Raw genomic sequence first — 24,859 nt, 5'->3', positions numbered from 1 at the left:
GTGTGTGTGTGTGTGTGTGTGTGTGTGTGTGTAAACTAAATCATTAAAATGGAGCCATGGATTGGTGAGAGGATGCTGCATGGGCATGGAGAAATGTCAAACATACTGTAGTAGTCAAGTATAAAGAGACTTGAAATCTAATAATGTAAAAATATTAAATTCAACTGTATGAAACAGTGGACACTGTAAAAATGACAAATAGTGGGCTGGAAGTATTCAGAAAATTGAACTCATATTGAATACAAAGAGAACTCGATTTTCAGTTTTGGATCATGACACTACTCATACCAGCTGCATCTCTCTGACTGTTGACAAAACATTAGTTGCATACGCATTTGCTAACTAAGATAATGGTCCATTTGAGAAAAAAAAAAAATGTTTGGGTCTTTAGTTGTTGGCTATTGATCGGATCACCAGTTGGCACAGGCCTGATGGAGATCACACATTCTATACATTCTCTAACATTCATAACTGGTTGAACGTCGTTCTTCATGTCATTTTAAAAAGTGCAGATTTCTGTGTGGTATAGTTTTTTTGGCTGCCATTTAGATGCATCAATGAGATTTTCTGTGATATTCTGTATCCCATTCCTCATCCGCCATAGGTGCTGAAGAAGGCCACGATCCGTAAGGAGCAGGAACCGGATTTTGAGGAGAAGCGTTTCAACGTGACCATCGGAGAAGACGAGAGAGAATTTGACAAAGAGAACGATTTCTTCCGAGAACGCAGCTACCGTATCATCAGAGAGTATGACTGCTTAAAGTGATTGCATTAGCTAAAAGTGGGATGCATGATGAATGGCACTGTCTGACGTAGAATGTCCAGCAAGTGTGGTCCTCTCCACTGTCTTGCAAGAGGACTTGGAAACTAAAAGTTCTAGATGAACTAATGGAACCTTTTTCATGTTCAGACATGTTCATGTTCAGAATGTACCTCTACATATTTTTAGGTAACCACATTAAAGTAAAGGCATTTATGAATACAGAAGATGAGTAATCAAATTTCTTCTGCGACTCTGATTTGTTTTTTTGAATTAACAGTATAATGAGTGAACATCCATTCACTTCATTGTGCTACTTCCTGTGTTTGCAGCCTTTTGTTAGGCACATGAGAACTTATAAAGAACCTATTTGAAAGTACAGTACAATATAATTTTTCATCATTGAATATAAATTTAGTGAAATTAATTAACTTTCTGTTTTACTCTTTCAGTGAAATGGAATTCAGAGATCCAATATATGGGTAAGTGTAGATTTAATCCAACACTTAACACCTCACTTGATTGGTTTTCTGTTCTTTATCAGAAAGTGAATCTTCACTAGACCAGTGACACAGCAGAGTTGTGAAAAACAAAAATCTGTAGTAAACATCCACTTTAAGTAAACTTTATGATTTCTCTATTGTTTCTCTCTTCAGCGACCTGTATGCAGATCCATACTATGACTACGAAATGGAGGCCCTGTGGCGAGGGGGCCAGTATGAAAACTTCAGAGTACAGTACACAGAAGCTCCTCCTCCTTATCACTATAGTGTGAGTATCCTCCACAGTCTTGTCAAAATATTTTTTCTGAAACATCAACAACCACAGATTGTTTGGCTGCCAAGCCAAAATGTCTAAAGGACAAAGCAGAGGGCACCACTTGAGCCAAGCAGGTGATGGCACAAATATATAAGAGCAGTTGTATATTTTGTCTTTTCAAATGTGCAGCTGGCCTTAGCATGCCCCCAGTACAGCCAGTGTTAAGTCTCACAAGTCTTAGTGTGTTATGTTAATGTAATTATTATTATTAACAATTCCTTGAAAAGCCCAAATTAACAGTACTAACAAGAATTGCATGTGTATCCATAGCCTGTTATTGAATTCATCAGGAAATATTATGGACACATTAGTGAACAAAACGGTTAGTAAGTCACATAATCCTGCACATCTGGAAGTTGAGTCGTGACAACTGGGTTTCCTTCTTGTTAGGTCGAAACGTTTCACTACTCATCCAAGTAACTGAAGATAGTTGGTTAGAGCGGATAGCGGTTTGATTCACCACCTTCTTTTATTTATGCTATTTATCCTTCTCACCTCTCTCAAACCACTTATCTTCTTTGTGAACAATATGTGAACCTCATTGTCCTTGAAAAAGTGTCCTTTGTCCGTAAGATAAAGATACACAGCTGATACCGGCCCAATTCACACCTGCACCAGGTTGGACAAACATAGCCACCCACTTTAGGGGATAAAAGGGCTTGGCAGAGGTGTGACTATTACATCCTTCACAACTTCCCCTTCCATTTTTTTACTTAACGAGCCTATACAGGCCAGGGGTTGAAAAATCAAACCCGGAGCATAAATTTGGGGTCTCTAACCAACTATCTTCTGATTGAAGAAGCTGCTTGTATGAGTAGTGAAATGTTTCGACCTACAAGAAGGAAGTCTAGTTGCTATGACTCAACTTCCAGATAACTACACCTAGAAGACTGAGAATCTTTACCAACATATTCCTGCACAGGAGCGTGAACGGGACCCCCGGGAGCGGCACCGGGACCGAGAGAGGGAGAGAGATCACCGTGAGAGGGAGCGCCGACTGAGGGAGAGGGAGAGGGAAAGAGAGCGGGAGCGTGAGAAGGAGCGGATGCGGCGGAAAGAAGAGTGGGAAAGGGACCGGATGAAGCGGGATGAGAAAGAGAGACCGAGGCCACGTCCTCCTCGTGATGCCAGGGAGAAGAAAGATGAGGAAAAACTGAAACCCCGCTCTCCTCTAAGCTTGCCACCCAAGTAAGTGCTACAACTGTTGACTTCATTTCTTAGAAATTAAAACCCAGTGCTCTGTAGTTGTGTTTGACAGACTAATAAGTAATTTGCATATGACTTAATACCACTGTGTTGCTGCGGTAAGGAACTGCAGAAAGTGATTTTCTTAATATACTTGTTGTTTGTATAATTTAAGGTTGTCAGATCAATCCATTTTGAATCCATTTGGATTTTTAACAAACCTTTACCTGAAAGTAGTTAACTTATAATCGTAACATTAACGTTGAAACACATCTGGCAGCCAACGCAAATCCTAGTGAAACAACTAGCAGCAGTAATAACCTATAAACAAGTGTAGACAAAAAGTTATCTCCACAGGTAGACAGAGATAAATTATGTGTTATGTCCAGAACATGACTAACAGCACAGGTTAAACCTAAGTTAATGTTAGCATTTATTAACCATTTTAATTCTGTTGCGCAAGTTAAAGAGAACTGCTACCTCATTCTAGTTTATACATTTGTTAGCATTTAAAACCTGCTATTAAATACTAGTAAAAACAAAATTAAGTGCAAAATAACTTTTGCATTAAGCTCTTTATCAGTGATTAGGAGAGGGGACTGATGGAAATAGCTAGAAGATATTTATTGAGAAGTACTGTTGGTAAAACATACAGTACAAAAAATAGGAAAGGGTTATGTTATGTCAGCTACATTACTGGAGTCAGTGTTAATTTTTTTTCAATGAAAATTTTGACGATAAAGGTTTACTTAATGACTTGAAATTGTAAGGGCAACAATAATGAAAAAAAAGAAAATATTATGACAAAAACTGTGATCAGATCTCTGTTCAGCACAGCATGAATAATAAAGACGAGAGAAAAAAGAGTTTCTTATTTTCCTGAGACAATCAATCACAGTCTCCGTCTGAAAGAACTGAACGTTATTTTATTTTTTAAACAATAATTTGCATAGTTCCATTTGAATGTGCAGATCCTCTCTGTATCTATGCATCCTTATCAGTTTTTACTGTGGTCCAGTTTTGCAAACCGTCAACTGCAAAACTTGGCACCGGAGCTGCACCGATCCCCACAACTCGTATTTGTAGTCTATGCTAACTTTACTCAAACACATCTAACAATCAGCCACAATATTAACACTAGCTGGGACTAGCTTTTATTTTGGGATGGACCAGTGTCAGTGTGGGCTTTCTAACATATCTGCAGCTACAACACAGCCTCAACAATATGCAGGACTGACAGACCAGAGACCCATGATCCCATGGTCCAGAGTCCTGTCCCAAGTTGGGTTTAGACAAGAAAAGTACTTTAGTTAAGGTTAGGACACAGATTGTCTTTGGGGCTTAATTTTAATTTAGAAAATTAAAAGTTGTTTAGCAAAAACGTATTTGTGAGCGGAGTTGTAGCTTATAGACGTGTAATTTATAGGAATCTGGGTTGTCATATTCAGCAGCCTTGATACACTGTGTTGTTGTTCTGATACCTGCCAATCAGAGCCAGCAGTAAAATTAACCCACTAGTTCAAACCACCACATCAGGTTACTGTTTTGTCTTATCTGTGTAATTAGTCACTTTAAAATCAGACAAGGCTTTAGCTGATTATACTGTAAATAGGACTTTGCAGGACTTTCTTTTGATGATACCGCTCCTTGTCAGATGTGCAAAACACTTTATATTGCAAAGTCAGCTCCAGTTAGAAATGCTAAGTGATTTTATGCTAATTAGCTGTCTGTATATCCAGATCAGTCAGGCTACAAGAGTCATAATTAGACATGATAAAATAGTGCTAGTGAAAATTTAGTTGTCATTCTCATCTTTATTTCACTCACTGCCGGCCGCATTTAGTCAATTCTTTAAACCTGTATATTCGATATGAACAATTTACGCTGTAATTGATTAAGGCTTCAAAAAGTTCGTAACAGCATTGTAAAAGGTAACCCAAACTATTGCAAAAGCATGCTACTGCCATAGTATAATTTTAAAGCTGTAGAAGATGGTCTTCTAGGCTAATTTGAACTACACAGTTTGAAATAGTTGCATATTTTTATAACTCTGCATTATATTTGACGGTTGTGTGGACAGCTGTGACTAGAGGCTTTAATGTTTTTTATGTTCATTCATGCCATTTTTAAGAACACGTTATCAAACCATTAAAGGAATTGCATCAAATTTGTTGACATCTTCTTGACTCATGAACACATTAGAATCTGGACAGGCATGCATGTAAACGGCAACTTGACGGGTGCACAGAGGTGTAGAACTGCAGTGCAGTAATTATAGCTACCTGATGGCACATTGCCATTCTAATAAAGGTAGATATGCTACTTTTTTGTAAAAGCAGCAACACCAGGAAATGTATAACAATACCTTACTAGAAACGTTGGCAATATTGGCACTCCTGGCAACTTGATTCTTTCAAGTTTCCCTACTGTCAGTCTTGTGGTTTTAAAAACTCCAGCCCTCTGCATTTGTACTCCAGACAGAGTTTAGAACAGAAGCTTCCAAGCTTCCAAGCCTTTATAAACCAGATGAGGCTGCAAGCTGGCAAACACAAACATCGTTCAGCTTATTATGTCTTGTTAAGTCACTTTAACATGAATTAACTACCTTAATGAAATTGTCAGCAAGAATACGTCAGTAGTGTCAGCTGCTTTTATGTTGAAGTGTCATCTTTCATCATACATTTTAGAGTTTTTGCATATTACTACAAAGAGATGTATTGATTTCTTACTTGAGCTGGGAAGGAAATTTGTATATATTGCAATACATCAATGCAGGTACTGAGATATTATAAAGAAGAAATAGTAGACTGTGTGAAAACACTGACGTTAGGTAGTAGTAGTAGTAGTAGTAGTAGTAGTAGTAGTAGTAGTAGTAGTAGTATTTATGTGTGAAACAATAAGTGGCAGTTTACTTTTTCCAGTTTGGGTAAAGTTTAAGCTGAACAAACGTTTGCAGTTACAAATTAATATGTGCAGGGTTTCATAGTAGAGGTGAATAATTGCATGAATAAGATGCAAGTATAGGGGCTTTTCTTACCCACAAATAAGATTCCTGAAAAACTGATTTCATTTTATTGAGTTCTGGAAGAACATTAAAGATGTTGTTTTAAAAAAGCTTTGCAACAGCTTTTAAAGGCAGTTTTGGATAATATAGTGTTCCAGGTATATAGGTGTTTTTCCAGTGGAAAAAAGCGACTTAAAAAATGCAGGCGTTCCACAGGTGACGTGACAGGTCTCACACCTATATCTTGAAGTTAAGTGTGTATTGACAGATTTGACAGAATGGAATTCTGTTCTGCGAGACATACCAGTGACAGACCTAAAAAATGCTTTAGATGCACGTTGGCCTTTAGAGTTGTCATGGAAAAATAAGGTTCCCAAAATTCAAATAAGCTATACCAGTCTTGTTTACTAACCCTTTTTTTTTTTTTATTTATGGTTTTATATTTGGTTTACTGTTGCATGCAGAAGTCATGGAAATGAATTATTTATTAATAATGATAATGCTTCCAGTATGTGCTGGCACAATATCCTTAGTGGCAACGACAAAAGATGTTTCTTGTTCCACCACAACCTGGTCTGCATTATTTCAAGGCATTTCCAGTGTCTTTGGATAAGCAGTAGTTTGTATTTGGAAAACTGCCCCCACTGTGATTCAAAGTGGATTAGTCTAATCGCATTTCATCAGTTTATTACTGATAACACAGCCAGTGGTGTCACATATTTGCGATAAAGCATTTGGAGAAGTTGTCGCCAAATGAGAGCCAACGCCCTTGTTTACTATAAACTCTATAAAACACTTAGGCAGTATTATTTGCAAGATGTGACGTAAAATCATTCCACAATGAACTATTAATAATTCTAATTTTCCCTGTAATTTACACTTGGGCTTGTTTTGAGAAGAACTTGTTGGACCTTGCTCAACTTACTACTTAGATAATATAACCATAGACCTTTAGAACTTTTTTTGGTGTCCACAGTATTAATAGGTAATAATAACATTCACAAACACTTTTTCACACAGGGCTATGTAGTTTTATTATGTTTTCCCTTAATAATAAACACCTTCATTTAAAAACTGCATGTTGTGTGACAAACATGCAAAAGACAAAGAAAAGGGGGCCAACTTTTTCTCACCACTGTAATCTACTGTGCTTCTTCCCATCAGAAGGCTTCCAGAAAGGTCCTCAGGCTTATATATTATACCTACAAATGTCTGCAAACAACCAGTTACCTTTTCTTCTACATGCTTGTGGGCTTTACAGGTTTATTTGACCCACTTCCCTTTGTCATTCCTTCCACAAAGGAAACACTGAGCTTATAATAAATGTTAAGAACTAAAAATAGCTCCTGTGTTTTGATGCTATTTTTAGCACTACTTGTTTGTTATTGCATCACCCCTGTAAAACGTTGTATGTAATTGGGTGTACACACTGAAGGATGCAGAATCATTGGCTGATCAAATAATGAGGTAATTTGAACAATTCAAAAGCTGTTCTCTTGTATATACATGGTATTAGATTATGTTAAAATGTGAGAAAACCTCAGATTAGCAATATTTTTTTTTATTTCATAGTTTTCACACAGTATATCATTCTCTGCTATTGGTTTGTTAAATACATGTTTTATAAATAAAAAAAAACCTCGTAATTTATTTATTTATTTTTTATTTTTTTATTTTTTTTGTAACTTCAGTGTTCTTAAATTCAAATTTTTTTCATTGCATTTTTTTTTCTAGCCTTCAGAGAAATAAAAACACACTTAATTTAATCCATAATCCTCATAAAATGGTCTGAGGACCTTGTCTGGTTTCAGATAGAGAGATTAGACTCCCTTGAGCATTTATTCAAAGTGTCTGTAACAAGGACAGTTTTATTCACAGTGGGAATATCCACCTATCTTATTCATTTCCTCTAACAAATATTTAGATACATGCTTGAAGACGTGCAAGTCTTGTTTTCTTTTTTGCAACAATAAACCGTGATCTCTGTTCCGGGGAAAATCCCATACATAATGATGGTAAATGGTGTTGCTAGGAATTATCCAATAGGTCATTACAAATCACTGCATATGTTCAGGTCCTTCAGGGAGGTATTCATACCCCTGAACTATTTGCACACTTTATTGTGTTGTAGTTTTAATTTTAAGTGGATAAAACAGCAACTGTTGCCCTTCAAGACATGAAAACATGTTTTAGTTTTCATGGAGTTTAGGTAGATTGACTAGGATTTAGTAGGGTGACTGTGAATCAGTTGTTAGGTCACCTTTCCATGAACCCCATGACCAGTTCCTCCTGGCTGCATGTTGAGGTGTCATTGGACAAGACATTGAACCCCTGTAGTAGCGTCATTAAACAGACATCAAACAACAATTTCCCCATAGGGGGTTAATAAGATATATTATTATTATTACTATTATTAGGAAATTGAACCCAGTGGTTCCAGTTAGAAGACAACAATGTTGAACCAGCACATCTCTGTGTTACATGCAGCCTTAGAAATAACAGAAAGTTGATCCAGTTTCAGAGGGTTTGCTACACCACCTTACAGTGGCTGTGTATTGGTGAAGATGGGGAAGTACTGTTTTAACATCTAGGGAAATTATCTATCTTAATCAGGCAAACACAATAACAGGGAGGTATTGTTTGCTTTGAGTATGTGTTCGTCTCTAATGCATTTAGTGAATTTGCATTAATGGTTGTGGTCACAAAATCCTGTAGGGATTAAATTTGTTCGCATTGTGCGACGTGAAGAAAAATAACTTTGAAATCGGCTCAGTTTGGCCCAGTGAGCAAAAGCTGTGCGTCTCCTAACCTTTCAGGCTCATTCACCTAATTTAAAGTGCCCATATTATGCAAAATCCATGTTAATTTTCTCCATTTTCTGGTCCCTGAGTAGTCCATTCAAAGTTCACGCTCAAATGATGTCTCACGTTTTAGGGACGCAATTCCTGCTCAGGCTTGGTCCAAACACCTGCAGTCTGACATTGGTTTTCCTGGCTACAGCAAACTCAATCTGAAAAAAGCAAGACAGCAGCAGCAGGGCACAAAGCACATACAGAGCTGACCTTTTGGACATATAGACGAATTCTGTCCTTTCTCCATCCTCTCTGGATCTGAACAAACTGTGGATTTATTTGTTTTTAACGGAGCAGTCCAGTTTGTGTGCGTGTGTGAGCTCAAAGATGGAGTTATTCTGATGGTGACCTAAAGCCTCAAAATTGGTCACTTTGGAGAGAGTCTCTTCATGCACGTTGTCAGACTGGCCACTCACTATGATCTAGATGGCTTTCCAGGATGACAGTGTACAGGCACATTTTGGGGGACTTCAAGGAATTTTTTTTTTTTTTTTTTACACTGAAAAAAGGGGCACAATATGGGCACTTGTACCTGGTTGATGAACAATCTCATACAGTTCTATTTCAAATGATTTTAGATATATCCAGTTTGTCCTCAAAGTATGGATATTAGAAAAATGTAATATTTTACACTGTCACACATCTCTAATCAGCCATTAATAAAATCCTCAGCAGACCAATGGAGCCTCCCTCAAAAAAGGAGGTTGTTCCATTAATGAGGCGACCAGATGAGTGGAAGGACCCATGGCGACGATCCAAATCCCCCAGGAGACGCCCAGGAGTGGGATCTCCAACACGGGGCCGCCGTCGACATCGGCCCTCTGGTTCCTCGGTCTCTCTGTCCAACTCCTCCAGGTGTGGAACTCTTTTTACAAGTTTTATTGTGCATTAATTTGATGTGAAAAGGATGGAGAAAATAAGCAGCTTTCAAATTATCCTGCTGTGGAAAATCATCATGACTGGGAACTAATGTGCTGATAAACCTTACTGAGCTCTGTAATTTTAAAAGATCAGTGTGCCTTAGATTAGATAGTGTACAGTGATATATGTAAGTATAAAGCCTTGTGATGATGCTCAACATGCTTTGACTCAAACATGTTTTAGTTCTTTGCTCATTGACACAATAACTGTGTCTGTTAATGAACCATTAAAAAGAATTGTCAGTTGGATTGATTATAGTTTCTCTAGTACTGCTATCCATTTGTATAATTGTAAAAACCTGCTTATTTCGACTTAATATAATGGCTACTTTGATGTTATTCAAATTGTCTGTCATGGTATCGTAAATATCAGCATGTACAAATACATATTTGGAATACCCGTTTGTACAAGTAGCTGAATATCAAAACAATTTCCTCTTCTTTTCCTACTAAGTTCCCAGTTATTATGCTAACCTGCTTTAGGGGTTACCATGTTTATTTTGTATGCATCACTGTCATTAAGCATATCAGCTGCTGATAATTGTAATGTTATTTATTTTGCATGTGGTCATAAACCAAAGTGCTAGACAAGCAGAAATTTTGACCTTGTGGTAGTGCTACTATTAAACAATGTCTGTGCATTTCAAATGTCCATTTGATAATTGCTGACACATTTCAGTCAAAACTGGAAATTGGCCAGTGGATAATCAGGGGGGACAGGTAAAGAGTAGGATCTGATTTAATGAATAATAAATACACATGCAATGTGTGATTGTGTGTACACATGTGTTGCAGGTCTTCATCTCGCTCTTCATCCTACTCGGGCTCTGGCTCATCTCATTCCCGCAGTCGGTCCTCTTCGTTCAGCTCCTACTCCAGCCACTCGTCCCAGCACAGCTCCTTCAGTGGCAGCCGCTCCAGGTAATTTGCATCAGTGCTAATGAGTCAGACTTTTTAAATAGATCAGCTTTAGTTGAGCTACTTAAAGAGACTCCAACTGATATATTTATAATAACAATAAATAAAATGACAAACAGTATTTTCTAATAAACATCTTACTTGGCCTATCGGAGGATTTAGCAGCTGAAGATCCAGATATGCTCATGAGTAGAGAGCATAAACTGCTCTAAAAGTGACTATATAAATGAATAGAATACTTGCCTACACGCGGAGACCTGAACCTTGACACCAAATGATTGCTAATGTTGTTATAGCAGCTCTTTGCTAACACAAGTATCAGTTGAGGTTAAAGGTCATGATCTGCTTACAACTTGTTTCCCCTGGCCCAAACAGGCTGTGAAAATCAGTTTTTACTTATTTACCATAAACAGGCCTCAGGCAGAGGCAGTTTTCAGGCTTTTTGTTTCATTTTAAAACCATCTTCAGTAAAACACAGTGTAGACAATAAAACTACACTTTATAAATACAAGGTGTGTCAGGTAGCTCAATTATCATTCTATTCATTATATTACGAGCATGGTATACATTTTTGTCATCATTGAACCTTGCATGTTGTGTAGATTTGTATGACATCCTAATTGAGTAATCAGTCACACTGCAACTATTAGCTGTTGTTTCCTTGTCCCTTGATAACTGTTTTAAAGTAAATTTAAAAGCTAAAGAGAACTGCCACTCAGGCCTTTTTTTCTCTTATGTGTTTACTTTTGTGGTAGATTTTCCACAATGAACACTTTAACATTGCATTATATTGATATCCTCATTGATGATTAGCATTTCAGAGTGCAGACATTTGTGTTCCCAGAATCTTTAAATACTACTTAAATCGGAGCATAAAAACATTAAACCAGACAGTTTTTTATTCAATCAGCAGTTTTGTTGACCACATGATATCAACAGTACTTACAGCATCGCTCAGTGGCTAAGACTTGAAAGTGAAAACGCATCAAAATGGAGCTACTGAGTTTTTTTTTCTTCTCTGAACAGCATAAAGCAGTACATAAAACTATGACAATATTATGACTACTGTTTTATTGGTTCATAGATCTCGGTCATTCTCCACATCTCCCTCACCGAGTCCTACAGCAATGAGGAATGCAAAGAACAAGACAGAGGTTCCTAGTGCGTTACCCAAAGGGTAAATATTAAGGACTTTTATGGTCTTTTTAAGGTCATTTATTCCATTCATAATCCAGAGCTTCTATTAACTGCTTTCATTCATGTGTCTCCATAAATAGATATTCTTATTAGTGTACAGTCTCTTTCTGTATGTGAATTTGAATAGTCCCAGTCATAAATTCTGATAAACAATTTAAAGTCTATGGTTAAGGTTTATTCCAACATCATATTGCACTTTGCCTGTTAACTGATTATTATTTATAAATCATTACCTACAAAAAAGCATGTGCTCTGCCGACATGCTATTTTCCAGCATGCGCTTTCTGTCGCTGTCTGCATGCTTGGAAAAAAATGTGAAATTCCTTTTCCTCCCCTAAGCATGCCCCTGAAGCCCGGTGCCATGCCCCCTCCTCGCAGGGATAAGCTCCCTCTGAAGAAAGCCCCCAGTCCTCCTCCACCTGGCACAATGCAAGGTAGGCCTTCCAAACCTATGGCAGAGGGAAGTAAGCCTCCCACCAATCCCCGAGAGGTTGGAGGCACAATTGGCGGGCCAGGCAGCAGTGGAGTTGGGAGGCCAGCGCCTCCAAGGGAACCTGGAAAACCTCCCAACCAGAGGGAAGGCAGACGGAAAGAACGGCAGCAGCATCCTCCACGGCGGTAGGTGCCTTACTTTTAAGCTCTCAGTTTGTTTTAAGGCAGTCGTACTTGTAGTTTACAACAAAAAAAAGAAAAAACACATTGCAGTTTAGGCCTCCACCATAACACCCCCCAATGTAGTTAGATGTGATTCTAATTACAACCTCAATTATGAGCGACTACAGCTGGTAGAATTTCTGTGGCTGGTAGAATTTGGGGTTAACAAACACACTGTACAGTGGGAACTCGGCGCAGATCTCAAAAAGAGAATGGTAGATTTACACTACAAGTCAGGAATGTCTCTTGGAGCCTTTTGCCAACAACTGCACATTCAAAAATCATCCATTTAAACAATTGTACACAAGCACAGGTTTTTGGGAGGTGTAGCCACTTTACAAGGTGTGTAAGAAGACTAAAACTGTCTAATGTAAAAGACAAAGCATAATAAAGAAGAGTTCTGTGGTCAAATGAGGCAAAGATTGACTTGGCCAATCCGAGGTATGTTTAGGTAACTGAAAATGAGGCATTCAGCCTCAAAAATAATGTTCATTCTGTTGAGCACAGTGGAGGTAGCATCATGCTCTAAGGCTGTTTTGCTGCAATGTCCAGAGTAGATTGACTAATGAAGGAGGAGGATTACCTCTACAACAGAACCTCAAACCATCCATTAAATAGTTGAAAACTGGGCACAATTGTGTGTTCTAACAAGACAAAGACCTCAAATACACAAAGCTGAAATGGATAAAGTAGGGTAACGTTAAGCTTTTGGAATGACCTGACCCCAGCCCTACTGAATATATGGCTGCTTTCATAATTCAATGACACACTGAACTTCTCTCCATTGTACGTGGATTAGCTGCAAGTGAGAATTATTGAGATCAGAGATTATCTGGACTTTATTCTACGACCCCACTAGTACAAAGTCTGCGTAATGTCTGTATGAGCCCAGGTGTGAACACACCAGGTAATAGTCTGGAGTGTTCACAACGAGTAAGGGGGCATTTCCTTTTAGTTGCTCCACTGAGCACAACACCGTAACATTTAGAAGTTAAAAAACAGGTTTTCTGTTGTTGTTCTCCCTGTAAAGCAGCATTTCAAATCACGACTTGCTTTACTGATGTGCTATGAACAAAACACACTAAACACTCTTGTATCTCCTGCAAGCTCAAGCCCAAATTTAAATGGGCTATTTCCCCAATGAAGTCACACAGACTTTCCACTACTTGTCTGCTATATGTGTGGATGCCAAACTCTGCACAATGTATATAGTAACATATTCAACAGAAATCTGCCCAAGGCATTTTGATTGCTACCTAGACTCGCCTCTGAAGGTATTCCATCAGTGAGGCCAGTTCCCTTATTTTTGCTGTAGGCTGAAAACATTTGGGTTTGACATCAAAAGATGACTATGAGACAAAAGATTATTTCATTTCAGCTTTTATTTCCAGGTATTTAAATCTGGATTTGATTCACAACTTGGAGGATATCACCTTTTGAGTGAACCCACCCATTATTTATGTCATCAAAAGCATTGGCTTATGTGACTGACTGTGTTTTGTTGCCCAGGTGTTTCCTATTACATTGATTATTCAAACAATAACAAGTAATGAATGTCTATGCTCAGTTTCAGATTTGGGTTTTTCCTGCTTGGACTGTATTTTTAGTTGAGAGGTGCAACCAACATGAAAACCAGCCAGCTGTCTATGTGTGAAACAAAATTGTGAAGCTGGAAAATGGAAAATCAATGAGAACCATTGCAAAAATATTGTCTATAGATGGTACAACCAATTGGAATGAAACCACCAGTGTACTAGTAACAGGCGTCAAATGGGTAGACAGCAGTTGACGACAGAAACATTGTGAGAGCTTGGTACAACGCTGGCTCATTAGTACTGGTAACATTAAATAAAAAAATAATCAGTTGTAATTTATTGTACTGCCAAACACAGCAAAAGGTGCAGTGGCAAGAAACGGTATGTTAACCTTTTGGAATTTTGTTGTTTTCTGCATGAATCTGTCATAAAATCTTATCTGATCTTCCTCTAAGACAGTGTTAACAAATATATTCTGCCTAAAATAATAACACACAAAAAATAATACAATCTTTCATGTCTTTATTAAAAACGACCATAAAAACCTCATAGTGCTATTGGAAAAAGTATGTAAACCTTTGGAATAGCTCGCTTGAGGAAGATGCTAGCATACTAATTAGTTTGTAGGTGTGGACTAGAGCTACAAAACCCACTCAATCTTTTTGTTTATTATTATTATTATTATCTGATTCTGAATGATGTTTTATTTTGGAAAATTACTGGATTCTCGCCACATCTGTCTATGACTCACTCTTGATGCATGTCAAGATGCTTGCCTCGGTCAATGTTTTACCTACAGCCGCTACCTTCTTAAGGGGGCTGCCCCGGCCGATAACACATTGTAAATTACTGCTAAATTTAATTATTAATTCAATTCAATTACCGGCCGGTCCGTTAAAATATTGTCTGACATTAAACCGGTCTGTGGCGCAAAAAAGGCTAAAGAGGAGACTGAAGGGAGTAACCCCTTAAAACAAATAACAACTGAAAGAGGCTGCAGTGAAATCCTGGAAAAGCATCACAAAAGAAGAATGCAAAAAAGATTTGCAATCATTCTGACTCTGTTTTTTGTGTAAACTACACATATACTTAAAAATACATTCAACATAAACCATTGTGCAGAAAGTGCCCAGTAGGGCTGTAGCTATTAAATATTTTAGTAAATATTAAATAATTGATAAATAAATTTGCTTTGTTAAAGACCTGCAGTAAATATACATATATAAAGATAAAATAAGCCAAGTTATGAGAAAGTAATTTTTGCAGACAATGATATTGTCAATGTTAAAGCTAAACCCATTACTGCATTTAAGGGTTATTTTACATTCTGGGTTTTGAAGAAAATATTCTCTAAATGTTATTATTAATAAAATGAAACATAAGTAGTGCCTAAGGTATGCAACTTTCAGAATTACTTTTACTGTCTTATTTAAGCCTTTTTTTGTATTAATATGTAGCAAAAACTATTGGACAATTGGAGATTTGAACAAGAGTTGACACAGACCAGACTCCTACAGGGATCCAGTTTTGCAAACCAAAAAACAAAAGGTTTGGTACCAGGCTTTATAAGGCCCGACCCTTAAACTGGCATTAAAGATATGCATATTAGTCATATTAGTCACTCACTTCAAAACCTGTTTAAGGTTGATGGACCTCCTCTGTGTTGGTACATGGCACTAAAAGATGGAATGATTTCCTTACATTTGGGAACAGCATTTTTAGGTAAACATCTACTGTATGTGAATTTTTCTCAGGTGATGTAAAGTCCATTATAGTAAATTCAAATGTTATTTAAAATAGTCAGATAAAAGAGGGTTTTGGAATAAAACTAAAATGAATTCCAACACAACAAGATAAAGGGTGTAATTAAAACAGTAACTTGAATAGCACCACTCTCTTTTCCTTCATCCTTGCAGAACTTTCAGCCACCTTGTTCTTATCAGTGGCAGCATCCCTCTCTATTGATAGTAAAGTGAGGCTTGAGAGTCTGACATCTGGCCTTGAGATAGCAGTAATTAACTTCAGCTAGCTAAGTTCAAGATTCCACAAGACAGAGACAACATACATACACCTGCACTGCAGGGTTAGAATGCACATTTTATCAAATGATGCACAGATAGAGAAACAGGGAAACATATTGATGTCAGGTCAACTCTTGATTTTAAACTGATTGTCATATTGATTTAAAAACCTGATTGTCATTCCGCATATCATTCGAGCAGAGCATGGGTGTTAATGAAAACTCTCTAGATGCTTGTAGTTTGAGGCATGTGCATGAGGTTGGGACATTGCTGGCCGGCCCACATGTTTTGTTTACAGCCTGCAGGGAAGTTTGTTCACAGTGGATGACATTACACAGATAGATTTTCAATAAGCAGAACTGTGTCTCCTAACACATTCAAATTTGCATAGTTTTTTCATGTGTGGCAATGGTAATACTACAGGTGTATCCCACAGCTGTGCATTTTGGGGGAAGACCATAGTTGCAGTGTGTGGGCAAGTGTGTGGGTGGATGTCTCGAGGAAAGAGTGCACTTTTTTAGTTTTGTACACATTGTGTGCATGCGTTTGTGTATGTGTGATAGAGAGCAACATCAGCCAGAGAGGAAGAAGATTTAAAGGGCAGGGAAGAACAGAAAGTGTGTGTGCAACTGTTTTTCATTTTTGTGTGTGGGTGGAAGTGTGGGCAGAATGGGTCACACCGTGGAAACTATCCAGGAAAACCAGCTCCAACACCTGTTTATTATTCTGTTTATGAACTACTTCCCCCCAACTGATTGATGTATGATGTAAGGCAGTGGTAGTTGCTCAGGCATGTTAATTACGGAACATTGTAAACATGTTTGAGTGATAATTCAATTCAGTCCAGTTTTATTTGTATAGCGCCAAATCACAACAGAAGTCATCTCAAGGTATTTCCCTGTAGAGCAGTCCTTCTCAAATAGTGGGGCGAAGAATGCCTATGAATGATGATTGGATGGGGAGATGGTTGGTACAGTTGGTTTCTCTCTTTTAAGAAACTACCTGCTGTATTCTCTGTTCTGTCTCTCACACCCTCTCTCACTCTTTCAGGCGAACTTTGAGTGGGAGTGTTAGTGGAAGTGGTAGCAGTTACACTGGTTCTAGCTCCAGATCCAGATCCTCATCCAACTCCCTCTCACGTTCACGCTCTGTATCCAGAAAATCCAGGTATTCTAATTAAGTATATGCTTATGCATGTTTGATTTCATTACAATTTTATTTAATACATGTTATCACTAGCATGCTGTGACAAATAAAACCTCTTTTACTGCACTGTACATCTGAATCTGAAGGCCTTAGAATCTAAACAGTGTGCAATTATAGCTAACTTCATTGGCCTATTTCTATGTTGCCTTCATCGTGGGTCTACAATAAAGGTATTCTAAATGTACATGTAATGGGTAAATGTGGTCACACAGCCCAATTTAGATTATGTCTTTTCTCTCCTCTGTTATCTCCCACTGTTATCTCTCTGTCCCATCTCATTTGGGGAAACCATCCAGTAAATACAGGTATCATAGTTAGCATTCAGAATGTGTGTGCATGTTGTGTTGTGTATTATTTACCTGTCATCTCTTGCTGCAGATCGCTGAGTGTGAGCAGCGTGTCATCAGTGTCATCAGCATCATCCAGCAGCAGTTCAGTGCGCAGTGCAGACTCGGATGACATGTATGCTGACTTGGCCAGCCCAGTGTCTTCTGCCAGCTCTCGTTCACCCACCCCAAATCATCCCCGCAAAGAGCAAGGGCCTGCACGAGACCGGCCTCCACATGGAAGAGACAAGAACAGGGGTTAGTGCAGGCAACAAAATATACCATCGGACCTACAGGAAATATGGAACAGTATAAAAAGTCATAAATTCTCCAGATAACTTTCAAATAAATAAGATAAAACAAATTAATGCCACATCAAAATAATTTGCCATGTTTTCCTCTTCTTGTCACAGAGAGACCACCAAAGAAAGATGAACCCATTAGGGAGGATCGCAGGAAAATCGACCCATCTAGTGCTCCCCCAAGAGGAGTCAACCCTGCGCCCAGATCAGGACCTGGTAGCAGGGGTAACCACCCTATACATCCCCCAGCAGGGACTATGGGTCCCCCTGGAAGCTATGGAGGTTCAGGTTCCCACAAAGACATCAAACTCACCCTCCTGAACAAGGTTACTATTGCTCCTTTTTTCAATTTTTACAGGGTCTGTTCACCCAGATAACAGCTAGAATCAATTCAATTCAATTTTATTTGTATAGCACCAAATCACAACAGAAGTCATCTCAATGCTTTACTTTACAGTTTAAAGTTTAACACCTTACAGAGTATAATTGTATAAAAATTATATAGAAAGCCCAACAATCCCATTTAAGCAAGCATAAGGCAACAGTGGAGAGAAAACACTCCCTTTAGCGGAAGAAACCTCCAGAAGAACCAGGCTCAGGGTGGGCAGCCAGTGGGGTGAGTGAAAAGAGGAGAAAGAAAAGTAAAGCAGGCTCAGTGTATCAATAGAGGTCCCCTAGCAGACTAACTTATAGCAGCATAACTAGGAGATGGTTCAGAATCACCTGAGCCATCTCTAACTATAAGCTTTGTAAAAAGGTAACGGTCTAAGCACAAAACCCTGTGGAAGTCCATAACAAACTTTTGTGTGCATGGAAGACTCATCATTAACATGCACAAACTGGAATCTATCTGATAGATATGATTTAAATCAGCCTAGTGCTGTTCCTTTAATCCCAATGACATGTTTCAGTCTGTGTAATAAAATGTTGTGATCCGTAGTGTTGAATGCAGCACTAAGATCTAACAAGACGAGTATAGAAAGTAGTTCATTGTCTGGTGCTAATAAAAGATTGTTAGTGACCTTTACCAGTGCTGTTTCTGTACTATGATGTACTCTAAATCCTGACTGGAAATCTTCATACAAGCATTGCCGATTTGCCAAGGGCGTGATCCCAATATCGTGTTTTCCACAGAATTGGAAAGGATTTTACTGTGGGGGTGATGGCCGACCTGGAATAATATCTTTGGCTCTGTATAGCGCTGTTGCCTGTTTCTTCACCAAGTCAATCAAAGCACACATCGACACTAACAAATTTGTTCCGTTATCGTGAAATTAACTTTAGCGACTGATCTCATCTGCTATTTAACATTTTAAACACTAAACAAATAATCTACTGGAACGACAGAGCGCAGGGCAAAAATACAATTGCTGGTGGCTGTTAATATACTAGCAGTGTGGGTAACACTGCAGTACTAATGTTTGACAGTCCAGTCCAATCTAAAATAAAACATAAGGAAGTATTCAGTAGAAATTTCTTTTTAAAAGAATTTTGCAAATACACATTCCCAGACTTAAGTTAAAACTGGAGGGACCTATGAGATGGTAGTTCATGGACACTTAACATCCAGCCTGATCTCTCTTGACAGGATTGGGGTCAGGAAGAATGAGTTAAACTGCGTAAATCAAAAAGCTTGTTGAGATTTTCCTAAGAGTCAAAACTGTAACTGCTGCCTGAGACAGCACTAAATACATTTAGATTTTGCAACAAAAACATTTTTTTTCAATTTAGTACTGATACACAAACTAAAATAGTTTGTGATTAATCATTTATTATTATTACCAGTCACATACACACAAAGTTGTCTATGTTCTTATATTGCAGGAGTTGTGCAGGTGTAATGTCCACAAGCAATTTTATACAAGCTAATCATCTCCTTCCTCTAACGTAATGTTAAGCATTAAATGATACAAATGGTCTGACTGGCAGTAAAGCAGTTTTGCATATTTGACAGGATGTGAAACTATTATTTTAAATTCTAATTTTTAAATTGTATGAGGTAGGATTTTCCATCACTTAACATTTTCTCTTCACACTCCTTAGAAAACCATTTGGGTAAATCTGCCTCAACACTACTTGAAGTACCAAATTTCTTGGTGATTTTTTACACTCCAATGTGGAAAAAGTATTTGTAGTCAGACTTTGTATTTTAGATTCAATGCTGCTCTGTATTTTCACTTCATTGTATTTTTCTATTTCCAGCAGCAGGGAGATAAGGGCAGCAGAAAGAGGTACCTACCCTCAGACAAGGACAGGCTAGGTTCCCCCCTAAGCAAGAGAATGGCCATGTCTCCAGACAGAGGTGAGAAAAGTGCTGAGTAAGCACACACACACACACACACACACACACACACACACACACACACACACACATACACATACACAGACATGCGTTACTGTTTCATATGAAGACTCAAAATATTGGGATGATACTGGGTTATGTCATCTCTGTGCTGATTAACTGAGCCTTATTAATTTCAATGAGACATTTAGGTCAGACTGCACAAATTGCAAAATTGCCATTTAATTTTGTCATTTTTGGTCTATCTTTATGTTCTGGACCAAGATACCTCTAAAAACCCTTCTATATATACCTTGATAAAGCAGTATTTTTGATGTTGCAATCTCAGTTTTTTGTCTGTTCTGTGATGTAGAATGAATCCTAAAATGATGATCTGTCAGATGGTTCCCAGAAAATTACATTGCAGTTACTTGGTATGAAGAACATGCCACTGAAGTGGAAGGACACAGATGTTATTAGCTGATAATGAGAGAAAAAAGAGTTTCTGAGTTGCATCACATTTGATGAATCATTAATGACAATAAATGGCACATCCAACTTATATGGTAACTTGGACTTAACTTCTTAAAAACCAACATTGCCTTAAATGCCATTGTTAAAAAATCACATTTATAACAACTGTGTGACTCACTGATCAAACAGTGATATCATCGTAAACCTTTGAGTTTCGTCTTTCGGTCACCCTTGACAGTCTTTGTTGAAGGGGTTGCTCATATTGATCTTATTGAAATTAGTTAAACACTTCTTTGCCATCAGGTGTTTCCCCCACTGTTCTTGCATTAAAATTTTTGTTGATTGCAAAACACAAATGCATACCTGCACACTCATCCCCTCAGGCTTCCTTCTCTAAACCTAACTTTCCTCTCCTAACAGTGTAAGTCATCTAAACTAAACTTTGTTTTTAGACATCACAAAAAAGCAATAATTTCAGACATGCAGTCTTTTCCATTAATCTGACAGCATCTGAAGGCGGCAGCATCTTGTCTTAATGAGCACCGTGCTCACTTTTTCAGAATTCGAAACTGCTTGCGGACAGCTCGCATCCATTAATTTATAGCAGTGAAAAACACAAAAAAGAAATTTTTTAGCGGCTGGATAGTGTAGTGGTTGTAGACTGGGGTTCAAATCCCAGCTGTAGCCTACCTCCAGTATGGGTCTTTAGGCAAGATCTCCATCTACTCTGCCTGCCTTTGTACCGTATTCCTCTCTTGTAATTCGCCTTGGATAAAAATATCTGCCAAATGACTAAAATGTATACGTAAATGTAGGAATGCAGAAATACAGTCTCAGTTTCACTACTGTAATACCGCTTACAATGAATAATGGGGCTTATGTTGTCTACTAGTGGACGACAACCTTACATGTGAACACAATAATAAGTCATTCCGGAATTTGCCTTTAGGAAATAATAAAGTCTTAATTCCTTAACTTTTATATATGATGTATTGGATATCAGTCTGGTTTCCATTTGTACGGGAACAACTTTTATCAGGATAGTACCTTATTTTTTCAAATAAACTTGAACTTGAAGCCAGCTGTTACAGTTTCAATATGTGGTCAGTGTATGGTTAGGTTGTACCGCCTTTATCAGCCGCTGTTTTCAGAATCAAACCAACATGTCGCATGTCCCAATGGTTCAATTACTTCTGGTTCTCTTTCTCATTTGCATGTACAGTGTGGTTGTGAATATTTGTTCTGTTCAGTTCATGTTTGCTACAACGACATGAGCCCACATCCACATTTCCTTTGCCAAACATAGAAGTTGAGACATTTCATGAAAAATTTTACAGCTGTTAAGAAACTATGGTGTATGAATACAGCTGCTGTTATACTTTTCTACATTTGTAGTTTCAAGAAATGTTGTAAGTGTAAGTAACGTTATCCAGAAACCATCAGTCCTAGTATCTTTATTACTATTATTGAACTGGTGTTTTCCAGGCCGTGATAAACGGATACCCGGTCGGCCGCCGCTCTCCCCTCGAATGGAACGACCCAGAGGCCAGGGGCCCCGACCCATGCCCCCCCAGGGTGACAGGTTGGTGCAACCTGCTGCATGTTGTTGCTGTAGGACTGTTTCTCACAAGATCATACCACAACTAAAGTCACAAGTAGTTTTTTTTTTTTTTGTTTTTTTTTTAAAGGTAATTCATCTGGAAGTGTGGAAATTCTATGGTCAACTTTTCTTTCTGACACATCGTTTTTATCACCAGTATTTATCTTGTTTATTCAGGCAGGGTTTTCAGATCATGAAGTGTGCATGACCACAAGGCATAAACTTTTGTTAGCACAAATGAGGAACATGCCACAAGTGGAAGCACACAGATGTTAACAACCATTTCTGCACGTGTCATCATAGTGACTGGCTCTTTCTGTTTGACAATTCCCCATTGTCAAACAGGTGCTTTGTTAGAGGATTCGGCTGAAACTAGATAACGTCTATGTAAAGTATGGAGAATAAACAAACGTGAACACTTGAATTCACTAATTCTGGCTTTTTAGGTTCAATGATAGTTGGCAGCATTTATCATCATCCTGTGGGCATGTTGTTATAACATTGGTCATGGCTGAATTTGTTAAAATTTATCTTTGAAAAGCAGGTTTGTCATGACTGAGACAATTGTTCAAATGACAGTAGTACACCGCTGTTTGGGATTTCAGCTATTTTTTAGAGATCGATCCTAAAGATCAGGGCTTATCGCACTAAGCTTAAGATTTCTTTTGCATGAACAAAATACAAAAATACAGCACAGAATTACAAATTATCAGCTAAATATTCTTCATTCACCAAAATAACTATCAAATCCAGTCAAACACCTATTTGCCTCAGTGGGGTTTACAATCATTATTGTACAACAACACCCTCTGTCATTATAGCTTTAAAACAGATAAGTAGAAGTTCCCCTGAAAACTCTGGAAAATTGACGAAACTTCATGTAAAGCAACAGAGAAGAGACAGTGAAAGTCGGCAATAAATATTTACATACATCAGGACTAAGATCTGGGAGGACACCGAGCCACCCCAAGTCTGATTGGGAGTCTCTAACTTTAGATTGTGTTTCAGCTTATTCTAATAGTAACGTAAATAATACTGGCAAGTGGTCATTTCCAGCTCCAAGTTTTGTGAGAAACTTTTAAACCCTGTCTCTCATGTGATCTACAGTATTGTCATAGTTGAAAACTCTAATTTCAACTAAGGATGTTAAATGTCTTGGCAGTTTAGGTAGTACAGCCTTAGAAATTATGTAACAGATGTTGATAACAGATGCCAATGAAGACCAACCCACCTTTTTGGATAACTCACAAGACATATTGTTGCTGCATTGATAACTGGATATTGTCTCTTGTTCTTGGACATGTCACACTGCTTATATCAATTTGACAAAATTAAAATATGACCCTAACCCACATTCCTCTTTCACAGAAAACGTCCTCTGTCACCACCCCCCAAGTCCTCTGGCAAAGGCCCAGCAGCACCTTCGGGCAAGCCGGCTGCCCCAGGCTCAGCCACAGCTGCTGGTTCAGGCTCCAGCTCGGGGTCGGGCTCCAGCAAACCCAGCAACACACTGTCCCGCCGCGAGGAGCTGCTGAAACAGTTGAAGGCCGTGGAAGATGCCATTGCCCGGAAGCGAGCGAAGATCCCTGCTAAATAAAATGTGCCCGCTCCTCTCACCTTCATCTGCCTGCCAGCCTGTGCGGCCCTGAGCAGTAGCCAGGCAGCAGTGAGAACCATTGGGCATTTTTTTTCCCCCTGCCATCAGTGGAAGTGTAAAAATGTTGTATGGTTCATGCCGCCAAGAAAACCATCTTTTGCTTGTTTGGCTCTGCTCCATTCTAAAGTGTTGTTCACGCCCATGTGCCCGACTTTTGCTCCCCTTAAAAATCTATGAATGTCTCGGCTGCAGCTAGAAAATGGGGCGAATGTTTGGGCATTTGGAGGGAGGGGTGTCTCAGGACTGGAGTGTGCTTGTGTAGACTTTACAGAAACAGAAGGTTGTAAGGTGCACTTGACCACTTGGAAGCATCTTCCTCATGCGGTGTGATAAATAACAGATTTCTACACATTGATTCTCCTACTTTTGACTTTCTCTTCCCCCTTTTATTATCTCGTTCTCACATTGTTTCTTTAGTTTTCTCTGTGTAGAGTGGTGTGACTGTTGGCTCAGCTCTAAAGGTTACTGACAGCCTACGGGGCTTCACAACACTTCTTTGTGTAAATCTGCAAATTCTTGAGGATCTGTAATCAGCCCCTCAAATGATCACGAGCCCGCACTTTGTTCACAGCGGGTACATTTCTAACCAATGACTGTCTGTTCTGTGTTTTAGGGCAGCACTGTCACTCCTTGTACAATTATATAGCAAGTCATCAGATCCTTTCAAGCATATGATTATAGACAACAGTGATGTGAAGTATTTCCTTTTTTATCTGCAGCATTTTGTTTTCTTCTTAGCTCTTTGCAAAAGATAAACTGATGTTTTATTTGTGTCACATTTTTAGTTGGAGGAGTATGAGAGGTGGAACAAGGACATGTAGAAACAAGATACGTCTTGCTTTTGTGACAAAAGCCTTCTAAATAAACTATTTTGATAAACAGAAGGTCAGTTTTTATCTGCTGTTGCGCCAGACAAGATGAGGAGGTGTTTTAAGTAAAGAAAAAAGGAAACATAAATTACGTAAGTGTCAGTTTTATCAACAAACAAAATATCAACAAACACAATATTTCTAAGCCAACAAAACACAGTTATGTGTATTGTTATTGAAATACACCCATTAGACATTCAGAGTGATGGTGGAAAAAGTAAGTGAAACCGTGTTCTAACAACTGCCCATTCTTCCTCATGTACCTTATTGTTGGAACAA

General features: G+C 38.4%; 1 protein-coding gene across 2 annotated transcripts in view; it reads left to right on the top strand.

Moving 5' to 3' along the window:
- Window positions 1-24,595, top strand: part of zc3h18 (zinc finger CCCH-type containing 18) — a 31,376-nt gene extending 6,781 nt beyond the window's left edge. Inside the window, exons 6-19 of one of the 2 annotated variants that reach the window (XM_026365292.1) lie at window positions 605-747; window positions 1,213-1,242; window positions 1,417-1,531; window positions 2,502-2,767; window positions 9,293-9,475; window positions 10,336-10,461; window positions 11,543-11,635; window positions 11,995-12,273; window positions 16,916-17,032; window positions 17,450-17,655; window positions 17,811-18,025; window positions 19,905-20,001; window positions 21,940-22,036; window positions 23,423-24,595. In XM_026365292.1, coding sequence (XP_026221077.1) covers window positions 605-747; window positions 1,213-1,242; window positions 1,417-1,531; window positions 2,502-2,767; window positions 9,293-9,475; window positions 10,336-10,461; window positions 11,543-11,635; window positions 11,995-12,273; window positions 16,916-17,032; window positions 17,450-17,655; window positions 17,811-18,025; window positions 19,905-20,001; window positions 21,940-22,036; window positions 23,423-23,651 — 2,196 coding nt within the window. In that variant the 3' untranslated portion in view covers window positions 23,652-24,595. Of the gene's footprint in view, window positions 1-604; window positions 748-1,212; window positions 1,243-1,416; window positions 1,532-2,501; window positions 2,768-9,292; window positions 9,476-10,335; window positions 10,462-11,542; window positions 11,636-11,994; window positions 12,274-16,915; window positions 17,033-17,449; window positions 17,656-17,810; window positions 18,026-19,901; window positions 20,002-21,939; window positions 22,037-23,422 lie in introns of both variants that reach the window. The other variant, XM_026365290.1, reaches the window with a different exon arrangement.
- The last annotated feature ends 264 nt before the right edge of the window (window positions 24,596-24,859 follow it).

This window comes from Anabas testudineus, chromosome 6 (genome assembly GCF_900324465.2).
Source record: "Anabas testudineus chromosome 6, fAnaTes1.2, whole genome shotgun sequence".
Classification (NCBI taxonomy): domain Eukaryota; kingdom Metazoa; phylum Chordata; class Actinopteri; order Anabantiformes; family Anabantidae; genus Anabas; species Anabas testudineus.
Note: the sequence above shows the minus strand (reverse complement) of the source record. Positions and strands in the feature narration are given on the sequence as shown.